Below are 24661 nucleotides of genomic sequence, written 5' to 3'. Positions count from 1 at the left end.
TACGTTGGTACTGTGAATGGAGGGAGCTGTCTCACCCCTTTTCCTTTTTGATCGCTTCCAAATTTTCCTCGTTTTCAATTTCCAGAGTCTGTCCTCTCAGCACCTGTGCTACAATCATTCCTGGAGAGGTGCATTATCCAAAATAACAAAATTGAGGTGAACAACGCAGGTAGAGAAATGCATGTGACTCCATTAGTATTCATTTATGCCAAGGCTCTGCGAAACCCATACGAGAGTCTGTGTTGTTTGGAGTTTATTTAAATTAATCACTATAATTACATTTTGCTCTTTATCAAAAGCCTCCTATAGAGATTGTCCAGCTAGAAAATAAAAGGAATTTCAGAAATAGTAGTATTTCAATAGCCTTTTTAAAGACATTCAGGAGCATCATGTAAAACACAGTGGGCACTGGGGGAAATAATTCTGCTGGGAGGTCGGACGGATGCCGAGTTCTGTTGATTTCCTCATTTTTCAAGGCTGGAGGCTTCTGCATGTGAATGAGTCCTTTGTTTTTCCAAGGCTTCTGGTACAGAAATATATCTGCTGCAACAACCGCTTATTTCCTATCCTGGAAACAAAAGCTCTGATAGTGAAGGCAGACCATTCTGCTCCTGTGGACAACTTCATGTCATGCAAAGCAGAGCAAAGAGGAAGGTGGCAGACAGACTCCTCAGAAACAAAATGCTCTGGTGTGCAAAATCTTGGAGTAGAAATGGGTGAGAACAAAGTTTCTCACCCAGTACAGCGAGGTCAACTCCAGGCAGAGCACAACCGGAACAGTATCTCTGATGTATTCATTCTCTTACTCACATGTCTGGCAAAGATCTTAAGTGAACCAGCTACATTCTTCTAAAATCCTTTATAGCATTTCTTACCTTAAATTGGACAGCCTTCTTTTTTTAGATATGTATTTACCTAATTCTTCACACTCAGTTGCATGGATTAATCCCACAAGACCTTGTTGGATGCTGTCTGTTACCCAGCAGACACCTGCCTGTCCCACCTATGTCTTAAGAACCTTTTGAGACAAAATACAGGTCTTCAAAACTCTTCTCCCTGATATTTTTAGTTGCCACTGATTAAGATGGCACTGTGCAATATATCTATATGCTGCATTGAAGGATTTCCTTTGTTTTCTGAAATCTGAAAGGAGGAATAAGCTCCTTCAATTGTTTTTAGGAGTCTAGATAATTTAATTGGGCTCTTCTCTCAGAAGACTGGTAGATTGATCTGTCTTTCTCTTGTGACGTCGAAGAGTTTAATCAATTTCCCAAGACTCGGTTTGGTGTTTAGCCAAAAGTACAGAAGCTATATTTCTTTGATTTTGATTTAAAGAATCTTCAGAGCAGCTAGAGTTAATTCCTAACATCCCTGTGCTAACAAACTCTGAGTAAAATGCTGTTATCTATAGGGAGAAAGGAAATGAATACTTTCTTAAAGTAATGATCTTATTACTACTTATCTTGTTACACTGTGGTGAGGTTCTCCTTGTTAAGCCACCTGCACTTTGAGAGGTTTATAGACAAAAGCAGCATTATTAATTAATGCAACTGTGCAAGCTTTCTGTGAGCTATTACAATATTTTATTGTTATGGCTACTATTATTATTATCAGATAGGCTGTTTGGGAGTTTTGAAAACGTGCTAGCATCTTTCTGTTGCGCTGGTTATCCTTCAGTGCCTTTCTTCAGATTATAAATGCTGCTGTTTCTATTAAATTCTGGATGGAAAGCAAGAGCCCATAAAACCTATCAGCAGGTTATTTTAGCCTCAAATCAGTATTGCTTAAATTATACAAGGAGCGAAATAGAAGTCTGATGAAGGTGCTACCTATCAGCAACAGATGTAAATTTGTTGTGCTCAAATATGACTGCAGGATGCCAGTCACCCAGGCAGCGAGACAGGGTAAGAGCATCCTTTGGCCGCCTGTCACTGACTCCTGAGTCCTGAACAATTGCTCTACTGAACGTACAGTCTCTGGCACTGACAATCATTGCCCTGGTCAAGGGTGGCTTGGGGAAAAAAGGAATCCATCCTAGAAGGATGTTTGCTATAAGGAAGATGCAAGTCTTCTGAGCTCTGTTTTTTGCAGTGTAACTGTACCTACTGTCCCTGTAAGAGGCCACAAAGTTGCTGGCATCAGAGCAACTCCTCTATGATGCAAGGTATTAGACTACAGTGTTGTAGACCCTACACTTACTCTGGCATTTATGTGGGTGTTAAAGCATTTTGTCATTCCAGAAGTCAGACTGATATCCATAAAACTGTCTAGGAAGAGGTTAGAGATCCCAAACTTTAATTTGCAGAGATGAAATTAAGGCCTGCACAAGGATCATGGTCCATTCTCATTTACTCAGAGCCTGTGATCTTAGCCACATGAGAGGTGATTTTCCAGTCATTGTTGTGTTTGACTGTGAATATAGTGCATGACCGTGTATGATGCTGCTCTACCCAAGACTCTGTTGCAGCTGGCAGGAAGGGGGGAAAAAGCCTGTAGTACATCTCTTTCAGAGGAAGTAGAGGACCTGCCAACAAATGATGCTACTATCTCTGTTTTCAAGACTATTGTGTTCATAAAAGGCTTGAGGATAGGAAGAATAGTGTTGATCCTGCATCATAAAGTTATGTCACACCTGGGCCCTGTTACTAACAGGGAATGTCTCCGTGCTACTGCAGATTTTGTAGGCTTTGGTCACATCCAATTTCAATTGTGCCACTATAGGGTTCTCATCTGTCCAATGGTTCCTCACACAGGAGCAATTCCTGACCTTTGAACATTGGTCACCACTCTTTGATTCTCTTCCAATTTAACCACGTGCTTTTTGAGATGGCGAGTGGGGACCAGGGCAAGGTACCCTGCACCAAACCAGGACAGAGGACATCTGAGTCCTATTTCTAATTCTGCCACAAATGTCATTTTTTCTTTCTGTTTCCTCTCTGCTATTTACACCTTGTGCGTATTCAGGCTGCAAATGGTAAGGACAGTATCTGTGTGCTTGGACATAGGCATTCAGATTCTGGCACAAGACGTCCCAAGTTTGATTTGGGACTTTGCGTTTTAGAGGGGAATGTGTGAATTTTCTCTGCTCTCTGAGGTGGTTACGGCTCTGTGTTCACAGCAGTTCTTCTTCAAGTATTTCTAAATCCCAAGTTGTGCCTAGGAGCTGGTTTTTATCATTGTTACTTTTATTGATTTCCACCCCCTTTTTGTTTTGAGCAAAGCTGCTTATGGTCAAATAAGCTCCAATCTCACAAGAACTGCCACAAAACAGCTCCTATAATGATCCAGGCTAAAATAACTGCCTAATTTCAGAAGCCTGCACTATTTGATGGTGCTGGTGAGCACAGATTCCTCCTCATCAAGTTCAGGGGTGAAAAGCCTCAAAGGTTAACGGTGGACAGGAACAATCAAGAAGAAAGTTGGTGCTGGGGGTTTCCTTTTCTCATCCATTGGGATCGCTTGTCTGTTGCTCTGAAATCATTCCTCCCAAGGCATGTTTGCAGAATATGTCCCTTTTTCACTACCCTAATGAGCGGGGGTATTGACCTGTTCAACTCCTGGACCCAGGGGTGAGAGCCCAGGTTGGGAAGCGATGGATCAGAGGCAGAGGAGTTTAAGTCCTTTCTCTAGAGGAGTTTGCCACCTACTGATTTGCAGGTTCCTTCTAGCTCCTGCCAAAAGAAGTGGAGGGGGAAAGCCAGGAATTTAGGGGTAGGTAGGAATCACCCTTGGAGACCCCAGCCAGGACCCCCCGGGGGGAATAACTGGGGCGAGGAGGGCGGGGGGGATGCGGTACCCAGCTGTTGAGCTCCCAAGTGGGAGAAGGCGAATGAGCTGGGTGGAAGCGGCTGGTGTGTGCGTGTGTTGTGTGTGGCGGGGGAGGGATGTGGATGAGGAGCGGGCTCTCTTTCTTTCTCACGGGGCTCAGTTAATCCTGCTGCCAGGCGGTGTTAAGCAGCAGTCTCAGCGCTGGATTCCGAGCGAGGGAGACGCGCAACCCCGAAGGCGCAGCGGAGGGGAGGCGAGAGAGGCAGCTAAAGAGAGCAGAGCGGGGGAAAAATCAAATCTATGCTTGGAACTGGGCTTCTTTTTCGCCAATGCAAAAGGGAATATGCAGCACATTTTTGCCTTCTTCTGCACCAGTTTCCTAGGGGCGGTGTTAGGGGCCAATTTCCCCAACAATATCCAGATAGGTGAGTGCAGAGCTCGGGGCCGTTTGTGAAGCGACGTTCCCCGGCAAGTGGGTAGGGGTGGAGAGGGGGCGGTGGGGCAAAACTGACCCCTTCATTTGCTTGCAAAGGTAAAATATGTGTGTGTGTGTGTGTATATGTGTGTGTGTGAGACACCCAGGGGGTGAACCGCGAGGGCTGGATTTGTGCGTTGGTACCAGCAGAGATGCAAGAGCAGAGCTGTATCAATTTGGCTTTGGGGGAGGGGAAGACTGGGAATAAATGCCTGCACACACACCAACACAGAGGGAGAAAAGTGCCTCTGAAATGGAGGAAGTACGAAAAAAAAATAATCTGTTTCATGCTCTGAGAAATGCCTGGGCTGCCATTGTGCATTGCTGCATTTGCAAAATCAGCGGTTGCATTATACATTTTTGTGAGGATGCTCTCATCTGTAGGTAACTGGGACGAGAGGTAACAAACAGGCGCTCTCTGTTGTTGTTGCTGAAGAATAAGGGCAGAGCTATTGGAGGAAGATTTTCCATTGAAGTCTCTTTTCATTTCGTGTTACTTGCTTCCCCTGAGCATCAGCAGTGCCTGTTTGATTCCTTTCTCCCTTGCTGTAACTTCTCAGTGCTTCTCTGCCTCCCTCCCTCCCCAGGTTTATTATTACTCTCCCATTGATCTTTATTGATGATGGTTTGTAGCCTAGCCCCAAATTCTCTTCCCTTGCATGCCGGTTTTCTTTCCCACCTCCCTTCTCTTTACAATGCCAATCAATTGCTAATCCACCAAGTTGAAGCAACTCCTGCCTGAGTCCAGCTGCACAATCGGTGCTTTTATTGCTGTTGATGCTGCATCCTTGTCTCCCTCCCTTCCTGCCTCCGTTTTACCCTGAATTTGTGCAACATCCCAGATTTTTTTCCCTTTAAACAAACACATGTACTAGCTTAACTCGGTTACTAGCATCTTATTCCTCTGACACCCGTGATTAGGCTGGGGGTGGGAGGAAGGGGGGGGGAGTAATGTTCGTGCACAAATAGCGCTCTCCACGCAACAAGGAGATGCCCTCTATACTAAAGATGGGCAAAGTGCTGTTAATAGCAGGTCTCCACACATTTGTTTCTTCTCCAGGCCATCTGCCCCGGAGGGTGGGCATTGATACTTTCTGCTTCTTTATTTTAATTCCACCTTGTTGCCAAGCGCTTTGTTTCCCTACCTGCAAAATGCCAATAACAGTGCTCCCTTTAAATGCATCTAGATTACAAGACGGTCTGAATTTAATAGCATCTTTCTGGAGGCTGTGAAGGGATCTGCTGCAAGCCAAGTTTCCTGCTGGGAGAGCAGCAGCAAACTTTTCCTAGGGCCGGCTTATCGCAGCAGTTCATTCCTGGTCTGTGGGGGGAGAAAGACTCTGAGTCTGGGTCCAGGCTGGTCCCAGTTCCTATTGTATTTGTATCATCCTGTGGCTCTGGGCTTGTCTGTACAGCTCAGATCAATCCCTTTGAGGGTCAAGCTTTTGATTTCCTGCCCTCTTTAAGTCTGGTCACTGTCACCTGTTAAATTCAAGGTTTTTCCATGCACCAAACTTCCAGCAGCAGCAAGTGTTTGGCCATGGGTCCCACGTCACTCCAGCTCTCACAGCCCTGTCCCCATCCACCCAGCCTTGCACCTATTGGGCCAGGCTCAGCTGGTCTACCCCGTACCCTGGAGTCCCATAGCATGGGTGAATCCCTGAACTCCTTCAGGGGCAAACCCCTCCTCAAAGTCAGCAGGGTTTAAACTGAGCCTAATTACAAGTGAGAGGAGGTGGAAGAAAGACTCTGGTTCCCCCTGTATAAAAGTAACACTGGCAGCGCTTCCGTTTCGCTTGCTTAAAGTAATGGAGGCTGAGGAGTTGAGCCGAACCCTGTGGTTCATCCTGACCCCACAGGCTGCCAGGCCCAGGGATGCATCAGGGATCCTATATGTGATCCCAGCATTACACAATGCACAGGCTGGAAAGGTTTTCTGCTCCCAGCCTGTCCCCAGACAGCATGAAACCCCCCAAGTCTTGTGTGCTGGAGGGTTTTGGAGTGTAGAGGCAATCCCTGGAGCTGGAGCCTCTGCTCGAAGGAGTATTTTGGACTGAATAGGTTGATAATACAGGTGTGCTTAAGACCTTTCTTCTTGTTGTTCTATTTTTCTCCCCAGGGGGGTTATTTCCTAATCAACAGTCCCAGGAACATGCGGCTTTTAGGTTTGCGTTGTCTCAGCTCACGGAACCCCCTAAGCTCCTTCCCCAGATCGACATTGTGAACATTAGTGACAGCTTTGAAATGACATACACCTGTAAGTAGCGGCATTGGCCGTGCTCTCTTACTTTCATTTCTTTATTTCTGACTGTTTTTTTGTGTCTGAAATATGAGACATCTTGCTCCAAATGTGCGACTCCTTTAAGGTCCATGCAAGACAACCCTGAACACACGGGCAAAGGATTTATGAATCATTTTGCTTTGTGCTAAGATATAGGGGTGAGGTAGTGCTGCAGTTATTCTGCATCTATTGCATCTGCTCTTTCATTGCTTCCAAAGTGTTATAAAACCCCCAACAATTCATTTCCTCTTGTTTCTCTAACCCCTACCCGACTCATTACATTGAGGTTTCATTCCCGAATTTCCTATAGCTGTGATGTACAACAAAGACACCCCTTTCCACCCACGAGGTGCACAGAAGTCTCTGTTTAGTGTGAACAACTTCTTCTCCAGCCCCAGTTTAGCCATCTGTCCTTAGAATTTAAGAAAGACCTAGCAGAGAACAGCAGCTTGATGCAAGTGGAGTCCAGATCCACAATAAGGAGCATGCCTAATAATGACAGAGAGCTATGAGAGTTCTAGTTTCAAGAACCATCAAAATCATTGGCTTTAAAAACAAGTATCAAAGACTGAATTTGCACCACAGGGTTGATGTGAGGGTATATTTGTACCCTGCTAAAGCACAGCACATGAGCTGTGCTGTTCATGTTATATGATAAAGTTTTATATGATAAATTATAGATAATATGATATATATTATAAACCCAGCCCTGCATTTGCAGTAGGGGCTGTTGCAGCATTTGCTTCTCTTGGAACGAGCAGTGTGGTGCTGTGCACGAAAGGCTCGCGCCACTGGGATGCGACACACAGAATTTCTCGGCTTGACCTGGTGTCAGACACTGCTTTCACTCCCTAAGCCTGTGTGTGTGTATGGGGACCGTCAGGAGGGACAGGAGGAACCCTTCCCTTTATAGAGCCTGTTGGCTTGTTGTTGGCTCACATCCGTAGCATCCTTTTGATTCACCAAAACATCCTCTCTGCAGTTTAGTCGTGTGGGCAGTGGGGTAGAGGTGGACACGGACTGTTCTCTCTGCTAAGAAATACATAGAAGGGAAAAATGCTTTTCTGCAAAAAGAACCGGGAAGGTACAGAGGGAGAATTAACAAGGCTCTTTGAAGAAAAAAAAATGGTAGTTCTGATTTTTTTCTGTTGGAGGGTTTGCAAATGCAAGTTTGCAGGAATTTTGTGGCCATTATGATGTAGGAGAGAGAAGTAATAATTTGTCCACACTTTCATTGGAGTGTCTAATGACACATCTAAAGATTTTCTATTTTCCTTAATATGCTTCTATTTGCCAACTACAAGGTTTCCATCAAGGAAGAGCAACTATTTCAGCTCAGTCCAATGGCACTTCCTCGGCAGGAAAACTAGCCAAATAGAAGAAAAAATACAGCCCTTGTATCTATCAAGGGAAACCATCACCCACCTGGGGTAGAGTTGCTGACTGTGGCTGGGGATGAGCTATTTCAGTGCTGATAGCAGGAAGAAAGCAGAAACTGCAAGAATATCACTAGAATAAATTCTCCATCTGCGCATAGTTTTCCCTCCCTCTCTACGCCTGCCACTAATGATTTTGTTTACAGCATTAGCGTTGATAGCAAGATCACGATACTAGTTGTGCTTCAGAAATCCGTCATTAGTACCACAGGGGTGGGGGTGGTCTCACAAAAGCTGAATGGAAGCAAGACAGTCTCCCAAAGGATGTTATATTTGAGCTCTATGTAGGGCACATTGTCCTAGATCAGACCAGCAGAGCACTCCGCACAGTCCAACTTCACTTGTCCTCATTTTTCTTTTCTTATAATTAAAAACTTCCTAAGTTCTTCCAGACTATGGAAGGCAGCACTTGTTTTGTAAGCACAAAAGAAGGTGTTATTCCATGTACCCTAGGGAAAAAAAAAAAACCCAACCCAAAAAACACCGGCTGTTGGAAGACCTGGTTTTAGTACTCTAGGGCTGGAGTGAAACTTTTGCCAGGAATTATCTCCTTCCTCATCTTCCAGCAAATTCTGTTCCCAGTTGCTAAGGCTAGATATCAGCAGAAAGATCTGTTTATTTACAGAGAATAAAAACCCTGCCCACGCAGTGGTCCTTATCTTCTGAGAAAAGACTGGCCATGCTACCAGTTAAAAGTACCAGTTTTTGTTCCCATGGAGATAGAGAACACAGCGTTCCTTTGTCATTGGCATTACCTGTTTCTCTGATGGTTAAGTCAAGGGTGTTTGGACCCTGTGAACCTGGTGCTGTCCCTCTCAGGGTCTCCAACAGGACATCTGAGGAAGACTAGTAGGTCCCAGCTCTCTGGTAAGTCCTGGCTTGTGCTAGGGTCTGGCCTCAGGTGCTAAATGTAGTCCTTATGGCAAGTGCCTGAAGCAGCACCGTTCAAAATACAGAATATATATTAAGAATCAGTGGTGATGGCAGAAGCAAAAAGCCTTTTTGGGCAGCTTGCAGGGCGATGCTGAAGTGGCAGGATGAACTGCAGCAAAATGACAGCACCCTGTCTAAGGAGATCGTATGCAAAATGTATTTCAGCATCAGCTGTGGCACCGTCTACCTCTGCCTGACATATATCTGCTTACCAGTTAGGAGGAGCAAGCTTTGGTGTGACAGTGGGTGAATTTACAGTATGAGACGCACCCGTTTGTGCACAGGTGACAGTGATAGGGAGCTGCTAATGATGTGCCAGTGATGATCGTAAATTGGTAACAATAATATTCATGAAAGTGATAAATCTGTAAAATATCAGGAGGCTGCTGTTGTCGCTGGGCTGTCGCTGTGACAGCCCAGCAATAACTTTCACATTTCTGGTGCTTCCAGTTGCGGACTTTTTATTGTTAGGCGGTGATTGTGAATACCTCTGTGTGGGGCAGCGTCGATCTACGGGTCCTGCGGTCCCTATGCATAACACATCAGCACACTACGATTTTAAGCAAACCATAACCATTAAGAAAGCAAAAATAGGTAGCAGATACAATGTGTGGTAACCTTGTATTTCATGTGTGTGGTTGATGCTAATGTTGTTGCATCACTGATACATGGGCGCGTTTAAATAACTGAATTATCTCCCTGAATTCATTCCATCCCACAGAATAAATGGTAATGAACAGGCTCTGTGTTTGCAGCTGGGTGCATGGTGTGGCTTACCAGTGTGAAAACACACACCTGCTGCTTTGAGAGTTCTTAACTAAAGGTTAGGAGACTTTATATTTTTGTGCCGTATCTTCAAAGGCCAGGGGGGAAGGTAAATTTAGAGTCCTTCCTTCAGCAGAAGCATGCAGCAGTTCCAGGTGACTAGAAAGGGTAAAATGATGGTGTGGCGTAGCTGAAAGGTTTGCCTAGTGACATAGCAGAGCAAAACCCTTCTGATCCACTTTAAAGACGTATTCACAGGTTCTGTCTTCAGCCATGTTTAGAAAAGAGCTTTACAGCCTCACGACAGTCACCAGCAAACTCTGCCTTGCTGGGTTTTGCCATGACTGCACTCAGGGCACACCAAATGTGGCAGGGGATGCTGCAGGTCAGAGCTGAGAGGTGTGGGAAGAGGGATGCTCTGTGCCAGATGCAAGGGCACAGGAGGGCTGAAGCTTAGGAGAGAGATGCAGATTCCTATCCCTGGGAGATCCGTGCTGGACATAAGCACTGTGTCCTGTTAGCAGCAGAGGGATGAGAGTCTGCTTACTTGAGACAACCAGTGCTGGGAATAGTTTTCTCTTATTCTTCGCCTCAGCCTCTATTTGTGCACACGTAGTGCACATCCCCATCCTGTGCATAGCCCAACTCCTCAGGGGATATGAGTTGCTTCAGCCCAGGCTCCTTAGCTTTATTTAATTTGTGGTGCAGAAACTCCTGCTTTCAGCCTCTGGCCGGAGTCCCCAGGAGAGCCCGGCAGCATCAGGCAGACGGCGGTGGTTGCTTTTGCTGCCCAGGGAAGACTATGGCTCAGCGACAGAATTTCCCTGGCAGTGACCTGGGGGACATACCCTGTTGAGTGGTGCTTGCAGAAGGTGAGTCACCAGCTTGGTAAATCTGTCCCTGCAAAACTCAGACCACTTTTCAGGGCTGATCAGCGATTAAAAAAAACCTCCATTCAGCACAGAGCCCTGTAGCTTTGCTGGTGCAGCCATCACCTTTTTTGTGTCCTTAGGTGTTGGGCTACTGAGAAGGGACATTCAGGAGCTGCACACATGAAACACGGAGGTCTGCACAGGATAGCAGCAGGATCTTGCAGCTGCAAGAAAACTTGTAAAGAGGCTGAAAAACATAAATTTTTTATCCCTCTCCTTCCATTTGTGCACAGCTACAGGTACTGTGGGATCCTCATACTGAATATGGGCTGTGGGTGCTACTAGAATATCAGCAGTTGAATCTGTTCTACATATTAGAAAATTAACATGTAGTTTGGAGCCTGTTCATATTTTATGAAGGCCTCCCAGCACCAATTAGAGAGGGATTTGTAGCGATCACTCACTCTGTGCCTATGTTCTTATCAATAGCAGCAAGCTTAGATCCAGATCAGCTATAAAATGAAGTATTTCTTTTTCTTCTTCTTGGAGACTTATGTATATAGAGAGAGTATTTCTGGAGATTGCTTTTTATCTCTTAAATTACCTCTCAGAGACAGGAAGGAATAGGCAAACATTTGAATGTTCTCAAATGAGGATCTAAATTTGTCTTAATTAAACAATTATTGCATGTTGAATTTAAAGGAAGCTTTGTTGACAAACATATGATGGTCGCTATTTCTTGGAAAGGTGCTGCTATAATTATTCCAGCAGCAATCAATTAAAATGCAATTTTTATAATTAAACTTCCACAATCTAAATAAACCCAGACCTGTAATAGTATGTAATTGTTGTGGTGTTGGTAGACTTGTTTTTATTTTCAGAGTGTCAGAAATGTCATGTAAATGCTTTGGGATTTTTTTTTTTCCCCTGTAGAGCTCAGGATGCTAGCTATGACTATTTAATGTGACTTAGGACAAAGAAACATGGATTTAATGATCAGATGCAGTCTGATTAATACAACATAGTTACTACAAGGAAATACATCTCCTTAGATTTTGTAATAGGAAAAGATGTGATGCAGGCAGATGAATCACAGATCATCAATTCACATTAGATCAAATTGAGGTTAAGGATGCACAGTTTCTGGCAGGGATGGGCTGTAGCTTTCTAGTAATTGCATGTCTGTTTAGTGAGGTGCCAGCACCTTACAGAGTCAGGTCCAGCCCTAAGGAGGGTGCTGAAGGGTGAAATCCTGCCAAACAGGAGGGAGTGGGTCCTGGGGGTGACATCAGCCTCCTGTATCCAAGGTCTCTCTGCGGAGGGTCTGGGGTGAGCACTGGGTGCTTGGCAGTCTCAGCTGCTGCTGAAGAAGGTGGGAGCTCATCCCCTGTGCTTTCCCCAAGAAGGAAAAGCATTTAAAAGATGAGTGCTGAGCTATTTCCTCAGCTATGGCTGCCAGGACAGGTCAGGCTGTCTGTCTGCCTTCACGGACCTGGGCACAGAGAGCCTTGGGTGAACACGGGCCAATATAATCAGCGGGGACATTGATGGGGCTCCACTGTCATTCGGCGAAGGCAGCCCTGCCGAGAGGCTGGCCGAGCTTGTCAAGTGTCAGGAATGGGTTTCCCCCAATCTTGTGTGTCCATTTCTCTCCAAAGGGCATGGGGGCACTTATTCTTTGAGTGACTATTTTTATGTATTTAATTTTTGATCCTGTGCTGTGGGAGTGGTCCCCGGGGAGAAAAGCCGATGTGATGCAATTAGGAAAAAATCAGAAGTAGAATAAGGGGAATTTTACACCTGTAAATCTAGCTTCTCATCTGGAAAGGATCCCAAATACTTGTTGGTGACAAGCCAAAAAAAAAAAACACTGACTGAAGAAGTAAAATTTGGGTTCTGCAGTAGACAGAAAAGGGATTTGAGAAACAGTGAGCAACAGAGGCCAGACCTGTCCATTGTGTGACAGTCACAGTTTTCACTCACAGCTTATCCTTTCTTCTCTAAAAATAAAGCTTTTTTATGTGAATAGGGATCCTACTAAGCCGGAAACACACAGGTTTTATTTTTTGACTTATTAGCAAGGTGAGAGTGGAAATCTTCATGTGGCTGCAAGGAAGGCAGCATGGGGAAGCATGCTGTTCCTTTCCAAAACTCTAGTGGGAATTTTAGATATATACGTTTACATTTCCCGTAATAGGGTTAGGGCCCCAAAGGCAACAGTTCTCTGCCAGTGGAAATGGAAACTGTCCCGGTTAGCTTCAGTAACACGTGGAGCTCAGAGCAAACACAAAATCAACATGCTCCTTAAAGAGGCAATAAGTCAGGGAGACTTTAATATTCTGCAGATCCAAATTCTCCGGGGTGCGGTATTAACACAAGTCTGAAGACAAAGATGCATTTATTTCAACTGCATTCCTTTAAAGAGAGATGGGGTTTTACTTCTTTGCCTTTAGTTGTGTAGAACTGAAATAGGGTAACGTTTTTCCCTGTGAAAAGTGCTGTCTGGTAGAGCACGGGATGTCCTTTAGGAGGTTACAAGGACTCCTGAGGAAGTCAGGTATTAGACAAGATGCAGAACAGGGGCTGAACTGAGCCATTAGCAATCCACCATCATCCCAGCAAAAAAACATTTCAAAATAATACCGAATTATTAGAATAATAACAGCATGCTATCTGGCAGAAACTGTTCCCTGCTCACCTGCTGAACTGGCCGCTCATTAGCTTACACAGTAACGAGTCCCTAGTTGATTTTCTCATGCTGCCCTTTAGCAACGAGACCCACTTGTTCCCTCTGGGGCATTCTTAAAAAAAAAAATAAATCACACCACAACACAAAAGAACATAAAACCCCAGCAATGTTATTCTTTTTATTAATGTGGATCAGTTATTTTCCCTATTCTCTGCAAATCACACCCTTGCCAACCCTCGCCCAGGGTTGCAGTTCAGGAGGAGATGTGCTTATGCATCACAGGACTTGATTGATCCCTTGAGGAAGTACGAGTGAGAGGCAATGAAGAGGCAAGTAACAGCTACAAATTGCCATATCTTGACTTCTTCAAGAGGGTCTTTTCATTCTTTGATGATGATCAGAGGGCTGGAGCACCTATGCTATGATGACAGGGTGAGAGAGTTTGGGTTGTTCAGGCTGGAGCAGAGAAGGCTCCAGAGAGACTTTATAGCCCCTTCCAGTACCTAAAGGGGGTCTACAGGAGAAATGGGGAGGGATTCTTTATCATGGAGTGGAGCGATAGGACGAGGGGTAATGGTTTTAAACTGAAAGAGGGGAGATTTAGAATAGATATTAGGAAGAAATTATCTTCTGTGTTATTTGTTTTAGACAGAGTGGGAGAGTGCAAAAGGAAACAACTGATGTCTAAGATTGAGATGTGACGTACAACTGATGGCAGGATTCTCGTGTGGATATAGCATATGTGTCTGCGTCTCTCTATATGCTGTAGGAGTCTTGGCTTTGATTTAATAAGCGAGGTCCTGTAACTATGCTAATGGAGATGAAGTGGGAGGGAGATGAAAGGTTGAGGGCTGGAGGGTCGGAGGAAAGATACAGAAACCGCTGTAGGTAATATGGATGCAGCGTGGAAGGATCTCGCATGAAAGGGAGGGCTATTTCTCACCTCCCCACCCTCCCAAACATTTTGCTTTGATCTTTGCAAAGCTTCAATGAGCAAAAAACATCAGTGACTACACTGATTCAGATGTGGTTTTTCTCCCGCTGGCCTGCTGACATCCCCTGAGTGCCCCGAGCCTTGTTAGCTTTCCTGCCATGCAGCACCTACACGCCATTCAGCGCCGTCCCTGAGAAGGAGGACGGTGTTGCTATTCTGGCAGGTGAGCAGCAGAAAAAATTACCACCCAGGCGTGGGAGCTCCTGGGGAGAGCACAGGCGAGCAAAGTCCGACAGAGAGCACACACAGGGACGGAGGATGGAGAAATGCTGGGTCAGGAGTCCCTGGAGAAGGGGACAGGCAGCAGAGGGGCCATGGACATGCTGTAGCTGGAGTTTTCCCTTGTCTCTCTTTTCAGCCCTTACCTAAGCCTGGGGAGGTTTTGCTTTCAGAGGGCTCTTCCTCTTCCTGTCCAAATGTGAGCTGGAGACCGCTAATGTCTCCCATCTGGCCAGCATCGTAGCTCTTCCTTGCTGCATCTGCTGCAGAGCCAAACCTGGGGGCTTAGGGCAGGGAATCCCCTGCATGGGGTGGTTATTGCAAACTACCAGTGTGTCTAACACAGCCTGCAGCCCTCTTGCTGCTGCTGCGACAGTCCCAACCTGCCACTGTGCTTTCCCCTCGGTCAGCCTTATGCAGCACACTTCTTGCATGATAAGCATGTGCCTTTTCTATATGGGTTATTGCATGATGCACGTGAGTGGGTGGCTATGTGTTGGTCCTGAGATAGGACTGTTTGGCTAGAGCAAAGGCAGACAACAAATGCTGAGATGTAGACCACGGTGGGGCGAAGGTTAGCTGGACAGGAGGCTCTTGTTGGAGCACATGTGGCAGGTGAGGCTTGGGGGTAACAACCCGATCAGTGTCTAGCAGGGACCCAGATCAGCGGGGAGCGGGGACAGGTCTGGGCCGCCAGCACCGTGCCCGCAAAGGGCTGGAGCAGCCAACGGAGCCGCAGCTGAGAAAGAGGCCTGGCCTGCAGGGAGTTCAGGAGAAATGTCTTTGTGCAGAAGGTGATTAATGTCTTTAATGAACTACCGAAGGAAGTAATAGAAAGCCGAACAGCATACGGCTGCAGTGGGGGAAGGGGCCAAGGGGACATTGCTGTTGCAGACAAGGACGGGGAAGCAAGCTGCGGCACAGCCCGTGCAGCGATGCCGTTTCCAGTTCACTGTCCCAGAAAAACAGTCGGGCGCAGCAGCTGTCCCTAGTCCATCCTGAGCAAAGGCAGAGCTGAGTGCATTTCACGGATTTAATCAGAATTAATTCAGTCTTCCAGCCTGTCCTCGTTCTGGGGTCTTTTCTGCTCAGCTCATTATGGTTGTGTCAACCAAAAGCCACTGACTGCAGCTTTGAGGTGTGGGGATGGTAATCTGGGAGTCCCCGCGCTCCTCTCCTGTGGGGACAACAAAGGGAGAGGTTTTGGGAGAGGGGAGCCTTGCTGGGGACCTGGATTAGCCTAGGCTGGCAGGCATTAAGAGTCATCACTTGTTTGGGAACCTGCAAGAAATGTGTGGATGAACTCAGGCAAATGTCTAACATTGAGTCATCTATATCGTAACATCCTCCAGCCTTGTGTGCCAGACTCAGCAAAGACCTCAGATGGAGCAGATACCAGCACCTCTCCTGAACCCACAGAAACCCACAGAGGCCCAGGGATTGCAGGAGGTCAGCCATTCACAGTTACCTGCAGACTAGGAAACCAGCTCTTCATGTTCCCAGACATCCCCACATCTAGGTGCCAATAGTTAGGAGGCAGTGAGTTCACTATGCAGCCCCCAGGTAGTAGGCAAGATAGCTCCTGCATTTCCACCCCTGCTGCCAGAACAACCATACACCTTTAGAGATGAGCCCTTCCCCAAAACACCCATATCACCTCTTGTTCTGGAGTTACCAGCACTGGTTTGGGGTGTAGGTTTGCTCTGTCAAAGAGAAAACTCTGTTCAAGCATTGTCACAGTTTTAGTGAGGCTTAAGAGTCAGGATGAAATAGAAAAACCAACTCACAGCATCTCAGATAGCAGCTGTGAGTTAAGAGACTATTCCCAAACTTCTCTTTGCTTGGGGAGCTTCAGCCTACCAAAGCTTGTTCTCAAAGTGAAGTCCTTACACGTGCTCACAGTACAAATGCTGGATGCACTTTCCCCTAATTGAACTTTTCCTTCCTCTGTGAACACCAGGTAAAGCAACCGAATTGCATGCTTCCCAGGTTAGTTCTGCCTTGCCAGATGTCTGTGGAGGGACAGAGGAAGAGAGAAGAAAAGCTAAGCCCAAGTTTGACCCAGGGTGCCCGTGCCACGTTGTTTACATGCCATAGCAACGTTCTTAAGCAACAGGTCCTTGAAGGGAATTTGTACCCTCTGACTTTTCTGGCTAAGGATTAGTTACCCTCATCTAAGCTACTCATAGATGTTACCTCTGTAATCAGCAGAGAGTCTTCAGTGAGCGATCCTTTTGAGCTGTCTTCGACACCCATCTTAATATAGGAGGAATTGCCTGCTTATCTCCCTTATCGATACGGGAAGTCAGGATGACAAACAGCTTATTGTGAGATCTTCAGAGACAGGTAATACATCTACAGACTTCTACCCAAAGTGTCTGCAGTTGTATATGTTCTTCCAATTCCTCAAAACTCTGCTGAAGGCGATACCTCAGCAGTACCAAACATTTTCCTGCGTTCCCTGTGAGCAGCCTCTAAAGGCTTTGATAAAAAGCAGGCATCACGTTGCAAACTGGCAGTTCGCAGTTGTGCTATTCTGATGTATTGCTAAGAAGTGACGGAAACATATGTTCATGGCATAGAAACTGCTCTTCTTAGGTTCACCTTCTGTATTTGAGTACAGTACTGCAGTGGCCCTTCAAGGACAGGAGCCTGCCATCGTCCTGAGACATGCTCTCGTCCTTTTGGACTCTTCTGTTTCTCACTTTTCATGGGCTTACTGTTGGCAGTAGTGTTTGCAGTGCTCTAGCAAGGATTCCCAGGTTTGCTTTTGCTGTCTTTAAGCAGATCTCTTTCTCCCTCTTTCTGTTGATACGCTCCTGGCTGATACTGCTTTTCCCTAGGAGTAGGCTCCGGGGGATCATCGAGTCGGTATCATCAGGGGAGGAATGCCTTCAGATGCTAACTGTAGCATTTTCAAAATAGCACCCAGGGATTTGACTGAGCAATCCCAGCTAGCTCTAATGGGAAAAGCTAAACCCTGCGTGGCACTGGAACAAACAATCTTGTGAGCTTTTTTGGAGAAAAAATAGAAAAAAGGAAAAAAAAAAAGCTCTTTAGTTAAAGTAATTTCTAAAGTAGTATCCTTTAGTAGCTGAGACAAATCAGATGCAAAACCCTGTATCAAAACATTCCTGAAAATCCTGGGGATACTCTGAATCCCACCCTGCTCTGGCCCTGAGTTCTGATCGCCGTTTCACAGCAATCTCAGAGGAGTGTGACAGCAATGTGTGGTCAGGTTTCCTGTTTCAAGCCTGGCTCTGGAAGGAAAGTAGAAGTGTGAATCTAAACTAGCAACTTGAGCAGGACAACTTTGAAAAGAAAATTTAAAAAAAATTAAAATTCATCCCTCTTGGCTCCCACGGCTGGGCAGTGAAATCTAGAGCAGTGTCGGGGAGGCTGGGGGTGGTGGGAATCGGAGTCAAGATGATGGAGGTACAGCAGCATCCTCTGGTGGGACCGCGGGAGCCTTTGGCGAAGGTGTGTTTGTCTCAGTGCTGTCTGCGGTAATCGAGCTCTGCGGGAGGAATGAGTGCGTTGCTGTAGGACTCTGGGCGCTTGTGCTATATGATGGTTTGTGTCCAGAGCTGCAAGAGGTGTTGCAGATGTGTAGTGTGCAGAGATGAGATTTGCAGTGTTTTTCCTGGCTATCCTTGTCTGCAGCCAATGCAGAGAATTATTCACTTTCAACAACAGCAAATTTACATCAAAAAAAGGCTTCATCAAAAGGAAATCGCACTTGACAGTCTCCCTTTAGCCACGGGAGAGCAGCAAGCAGACAGGCACAGGAGGCTGCCTTCCCCGTGTCCCTTGCTGTCTGCATGGTTTGTGGTTTTGGCATTGCGAAAACTGGAAGCAGCTGTTAAGTCCTTTGGATCACAAATGGTTCTGGGAGCCTGCTACCTCTGCTAACAACTCATTTATTATCAGGGAGCAGACAGTTTCCTCTGAGCCAGTGCGATCTATCATTTCTTAAAGATGCTGTTTGAGATTGAAAGAATTTTCTTTAAGAGTTGGCACCTGGAGACCAGCAATGAGTCCATCTTTGGGAAGAAATCTCCGTCCTCTATGGGATTTTTTTCCCAGCTTCAGCTGGAGCAGTCCATGGGTGCCACTGCCCGGGCAGGGAGAGGGATATGCAGCACATGCACTCTATCCTCTGAAAAGTTTGAGAGCATCCGTGCTCTGAAAAATTCCTTAAGAGAAATGAGGGCCCTTTGCTTCTCTCTTTGTGCCCAAAGTACTGATCAATGGAGGTTTAAGAGGCTATTCCAGCCCCTGTGCATGAAACCCATATATGCAATTCCAGGCAGGTTCAGTCTGCCACACACAATATCCCACCCACAATCAGCACCTGCTGCTGCTTGGCCTGGATTTCATGCTGTTTCAGCACAGTACCACTTCCTCTGCCATGTCAGCCCATTTGCTCCCCCAAAGTGTGGGGTTACACAGTGGGAAAGGGGTCATGGGGCCATGCTGTGGCCCTAAACAAGTCTCTGCACCCAGAGACCTGTAGTCAAAGCAGCTCTGCCTAGGGGTGCTTCCCTGTCACTCTGTCCAATGCACCAGACAAGGGTCCCATGTGGCCTCCTGTGCAGATGTTGAGTGGTCTGATGTCAACACTCCAAATCCAATTCTCCTTTGCTGTAGAGAGCAGTGAGATGATGAAAGCCCATGTTAATTATACTCCTTGCAGCATCTATGAGCTCACACCGGTGTTTTTGGCTGCTGTTATCTGCTGGCTGCTTGAAATCCTAGGCTCCACATGTGGTTCAAGGGAATTTGCTGTCAGAGTCAGTAGGAGAGATGGTAAGATGTGCTGGTGCGTGCAACAGCCTTGGATCAGAGATGGGGTGCCCCCAGGTAATGGAGCTCTCTGACCCTCTGCAGCAATTTTTCTCAGTTTTCATGTTTAGTTGGTTGATGTGGTTTAACTTTTCTTCCTTTAATTTGCACTCATGAATTATTCCAAGCGAAGACAGCATTTGTCTTAATTTTGATTTGTTTTTTTTACACATCTTTTCAGCTTGAAGGGAAATCAGGGCTACACGTACTTGGTTCTGCACTATCGATTTCCTGGATTGCAGATCAAGCCCTTTCTAAAGAAGGTTCACTCGATCCAAAGGCACTCGAGGGGATTTTGTAGTCTGTGATCCCATCGCCGTTGTCTTTACCTTTCCTGCAGATTTTGCCCAGCAACACTATGCTCCACCCTGTTTTTCGCTTGTTCTTCCCTTCCCTGCAGGAGGATTTTCCTCTTGGCTGTTCTGCTCCTGTCTGTGCCTGTAAGTGTTGCAAGCCCCGTGCTTAAGTTGTCATGACCATCTCATGGCTGTTCACCTGTTGCATCTCCCTGTTGCCATGAGTTTAGTAAGCTCTCACAGCAGCGTTTCACCATTATATTTGTTTACCAATTATTTGGGGTCTTGATTGTTGGTCTGCGAGGACCAAAAATCAGATCTGTAAAGGCATTTCAATGTTTACCGATTCCTCCAGGAGCATCAGTAACTAAATGTGATATAGTGTGTTCTAAGTGATACTAAGCGTCACTGTGGATCTTGTTCAAGCACAGCACAAACAGGATTAATGGATTTTTATTTTATCCAAACTTTTTTTTTTTTATTTTGATGAAAGAACAAGGCAAAAGCAGGATTATAGCTCAACTATTTGTTTTCATGGAAGGTGTGCATTTCTGCTCTTCCGTTCTGTGGTGATGCTGCTGTCTGCTAGCAGAACAGGCTCTAACGGCAGCTAAACCTTGATGCACAGTAGGAAAGGATTGTTCCCATGGTCCACTTCCCTCTTGCTCGTGTGTGGGTGAGCCAGGGGCGCTCACCCCATCTCTGGCTATTTCTGGTTCTGTTATGCTTGGGTAGACAAGGGGAAGGGACAGTGTTGGGTGCTCCCAGCCTGGCTGTGCTGTGGTGGAGGGTACAGATCTTTCATTGCTGCACTCATCTCCTTCTCTCTGGCTTGGTTTGGCAGGGTGCTGTAGGATACCTCGTGTGGGAGCTGATCCCCTTTCCCAGATCCGCATCTCTCTCAGAAAGAGATCTTGCTTTGGGATCTCGCATTGGTCTCACACCTTGTTTTCTGGTTTGTCAGAGGAATCTCCTGTCAAGATCAAATTACTGAGGAGCTTTAATGGCTTCTTTGTGGCATTTCTTTTTTTGAGAAGTAAGAGGAAAAAAAAAATGTGCACAGGGACACAGGGATACACTAAGATATCAATGGTGCAAAAAAAAAAAGTCTTGAAAAGGGTGTCTTGGAGAAAAGAGAATTGAGTTTTAGGCAAGTTGTAGAACCAGGGACAGATGATAAATGGGAGCTGAAGGCTTGTGGCAAGTGCATTAGAGGCAGCCTCTAACATGTTCTTTAAATCAACATTTGTTGCAGTTTGGCCCCATCCACAGACAGCAGCTAAAGCGTGCAGTGAAATGTCTCCTCTGATCCTACATCCCATCACTCTAACCTTGGGGCTGTGCAATTAGTGAAGGCACCAGCATGAAAAAGGACAAAGTCTGAGGTCCTGGAAGAGCAGCACCTGATGCATTGGAGCATGTAGGCTTTTCTGCAAGGAATCTAATCACTTCACAGACACGTCCTAACATTAACAGAGGCTTTGACTTCAAGCCTCAAATGACCTACCTGTGCCTTTGAGACCTTGGCTTTGTGGGGAGCTTTCCTTTCTCTTGTGTGAAAGACAGCATATGAAGGGGGCTTTAAGTTACCTCTTAGGGGGTTTGGGGGTACTTTTCCATCCTGGTGGCTGTTTTTTATTTTTTTTTTCAGTGAGACTGGATGGGGTGGGGAGGTGGGAAGTGCTGGCATTGATGATGTACCACTGAAGCCATGCTGGGAATATCTGCCCCCTCCCCCCGCCTTTGATTCAGCAGCATCCATTTAGATGGATAGGGCTGGGTGCTCAGAAGGGGGGATGTGCCAGGGTTGATAAATAAGTGGAGAGAACACTTGCCCATGGGAGAGGACATGGCTTTGCCTTTCTGGCCAGTCCCACATTGTCCTCATTTTCTCGCTGAGGCTCACATTTACAGTCCTTGTTCTTCCTGATGAATCTGACCCCCATTTTGTAGGGTCCACAGATCCCTGGCAAGTGGGGACAGATGTCTGGCGGGTACCCAGAGCTCTCCCATGTCTGCTGGCACATGAGCAGCAGGGGATGACGTCTGGGAAGTGATGGGGGAACTACTCCTCTTCTCCTGGAAGTGCCAGGCAGCATATGGGTAAAGGCCATGTAGGTGCTTGAGTGGGTGAACAGAGAGTACCTCGGCATGCAGGATCCTCGGGAACATTTTCCTCCATGCAGACTTGTCATGGAGCAACCCGGCAAAGTGGAAGCGCCAAGGGACCATGCTGAGTGGCCGTGGTCCATATTATTTGCCATCTGTTCTCCCATTGCTGTTATGACAGCAGGAAAATATCCTTCACGTTGGCAGTGTAGGCTCATTCATCTCCGCTCCCCAAGTGACAAGAGCATGATTCACCTGCTTGTCTCAATCTTCATCTTCCTCCCCAAACGTGGCACTGAGGCTCGGCCCGTATGGTTGGCCAGCTTGGCTGACACTCTTCACACTGTGCTGCCTTGCCAGAGATGGGACACACGTAGTACTGGGGATGTACACTGACATGACTAAGTCACTTTGGAAGAGGAGGGACTGAAGCAGCTCTCCTTCTCCCTCGCTGCCTGCAGGGAAGCGTGTAATCTCCCAATGGGAAGGAATTCACAGAGATGCATTTAAAATACGAACCCCTGCACGGAGGAGGATGGCTTCTCTTGATTTCACTTTTGTGTAGCACTAGGTAGCCTCACGGTGGGTGAAGCTTTTCCATTCAATGTGCCCTTAATTTTCCTTTTTGGTCTTCAAGGCCTGAAGAAAGATTATCGATAACTCTCAATTGAGTGAAGCCTTTTTTCTGTAGACAAACTTCCCTAGGAAAAAAATGGTTAAAAGGCATCCTCTGCTTGTTTGAGGCAAGCCTAACACTCTACTAAAATTAGGTCTTTATCAGATAAAAAGCTAGTGGGCAAGTGGCTTGCTCCCTCTGCATGTCTTGCAAGCTTTCTTTCCGCTCCACGTAAGGAAGGCAGTTTGGGGACACTTCCCTCCCATGATAACTCAAAGTGTTTAACTGGTGGTGACTGGAAACCCAACAGGCCTTTGAGGAGTTTGTCCAGTCCCTGGGAAGACCATGAACATCCTAAACCTAGACAGAGTCAAGGAGATCTCTTCATGCCCACATTAAAGCAACTGAAAATCAATTCCTTTGGGCTTGCTTCTTCTAAGTCAGTACCTTCCATAACCAAGAGGCTAGATGCAGCTCAATACAAGTTTCCCAGCAGACCCAAAGTAGATATGCGGGAGATGTTGCAAATGAGGAGAAATGTATGTTCTATTTTGCTTTCCCTGCTGTGATTTAGTAGCAGTGATCATGGCGAGGCCTGGAGTTTTCCAGTCTGAGCTTGGCAGAGAAAAGGAGAAAATGTTTAACTACTGCAAGAATTATAATTATTGTTTGGCACTTCTGTGGTGCTATCAAAGTATGAAGGGAATTCTAGGAGAGCTGTAAATAAATGTTTTCTCCCGGGATGTCCCCAGGTTGGACCCTGACCCATGCAGTCTTGCCTGCCAGAGTGACTCCATTCTAAGTTGCAATCAGTAACAAAAATAACTGTGGGGGCAGTCAGATGTGCTGAAAGGTCAATATACCTGATAGGATATCCTAATCATCCCTATATGCAAAAGCAGCCACTTACTGCCTCTAAAACTTTTTATTTTCTGAGAATATTAGAGGTTGCTGTGTAGGTGACGGGGGGGTTATTAGCCTTGTTTAAATGCCCAAAATATTTATTGAGGACATGCTTCCTCTATATTCTCTCACGATAGGATGCCCCAAATCCAGTGACACTAATTAGCTACTTAAACTTTTTCTTTTTTTTTTCTTTTCTTTCCCCCCCAGCTATGGCCAAATCTCTCTGGATTTAGCAGCACAGCAAAGATTTAACAGAAAGTTTAAATGGGAAAAGCATAAGAGAGGAGAAATCGGAGGATAAGATTCTGTGCCTGTTAACTGATGGCATTTATAAATTATAGCTGAGAGATGTCATATCAGTGGAAATGGAAAACAGCTTAGTGGATTATAAAAATACCCTCTATAAACCATTTTAATGCCTAATTTTTTTAAGTCTCTTATGGTAGGTGTCATAAAAATGAATTCTAGCAGAAAGGATAAAAATTTTCCCTCTGTAAACTGGCTAGCTGGTGATTAGAGGCTGTCAGGGAGAGCAAACTCCTGATTAGACTGAGGTGCTGAAGTTTGGCTGAAGACAGCAGCCTCCAGTTTCTGGGGAGGTGAGTTCTCTTGCAGGTGAAACAGATCCAAACCCGCAGGGCGAATATCACCACAGCAAAATGTCCTCCTATTCCAGTGCAGCTTCTTTCTTCCAGGAGGAGAGGAAGGCTGAAGATCAAATGGTGGGGGAAGAGCTGTGGGGCAGGGGCTACATCAGGGACTTTTTTTTGGGGCAAGATGTGAAGGGAAATCACAGAGCAGCAGCAGCCCAGGAGGGAAGAACAGTGGCTGTGGATGTGAGATGGTAGGGTGCAAAAAGGTGCTTGTGGGATGTCTTGGAAGGAGCCATGATGGACAAAAAGACATATTCTGGTGTCTACCAGGTGGCAGTGATTCTGGTTCCTCCACTTCCTTGAGTATTGAGTATATTTAAAATTAAACTTGCAAGAAGGAGAGAAAAAGAGAGCTCTGGGATGCTCTGCAAAACAAGTATTTTAGTTGCCCAGTGGCCAGTGTTTGGTGGTGTGTGCCATTTCAGAGAGGCTGCTGCTCCAGATTCCCTTGCTCACTTCTCTGTGGTCCCTAGGCACCTTCTGTCCCCTCCGGTGTGTCGTTTTAAAGAGCATGGCCAACGCTCAATTCTGGGTTAAGATATTTAAGGATGTAACGTTTTGCAGTATGTTTCCAAGCTGTTTGTGTAGGAAAGGGTAAATGACCTACCTCTCCCTGTCCTTTCACAGTCTAGCTCCCAGGATGCATTCAAAAGCACCTATTCTCTCGCTGCCTTTGAAGGCTTTGTGTCAGTTCCCCCTATAGATTCTGGTGCCATAGGCCTCTTTTGTGTCCTGCCCATATTATTTTTTCCAGAAGAAGAAATCTGCATGTGGGATAGAAATGGTATTAACTTTCCCAACATG

The 24661-nt window shown here is 46.1% G+C and overlaps 1 protein-coding gene across 4 annotated transcripts in view; it reads left to right on the top strand.

Moving 5' to 3' along the window:
- Window positions 1-4111: 4111 nt before the first annotated feature.
- The window catches only part of GRIA1 (glutamate ionotropic receptor AMPA type subunit 1), a 124626-nt gene continuing 104076 nt past the window's right edge, over window positions 4112-24661 (top strand). For all 4 annotated transcript variants that reach the window (XM_074155588.1, XM_074155587.1, XM_074155586.1 and 1 more), the window contains exons 1-2: window positions 4112-4193; window positions 6363-6500. In XM_074155588.1, the coding sequence (XP_074011689.1) occupies window positions 4112-4193; window positions 6363-6500 (220 nt within the window). The remainder of the gene's footprint in view (window positions 4194-6362; window positions 6501-24661) is intronic.

This window comes from Numenius arquata, chromosome 11, assembly GCF_964106895.1.
Source record: "Numenius arquata chromosome 11, bNumArq3.hap1.1, whole genome shotgun sequence".
In the NCBI taxonomy this organism is placed as follows: Eukaryota; Metazoa; Chordata; class Aves; order Charadriiformes; family Scolopacidae; genus Numenius; species Numenius arquata.
This window is presented reverse-complemented; position numbering and strand designations above follow the sequence as displayed.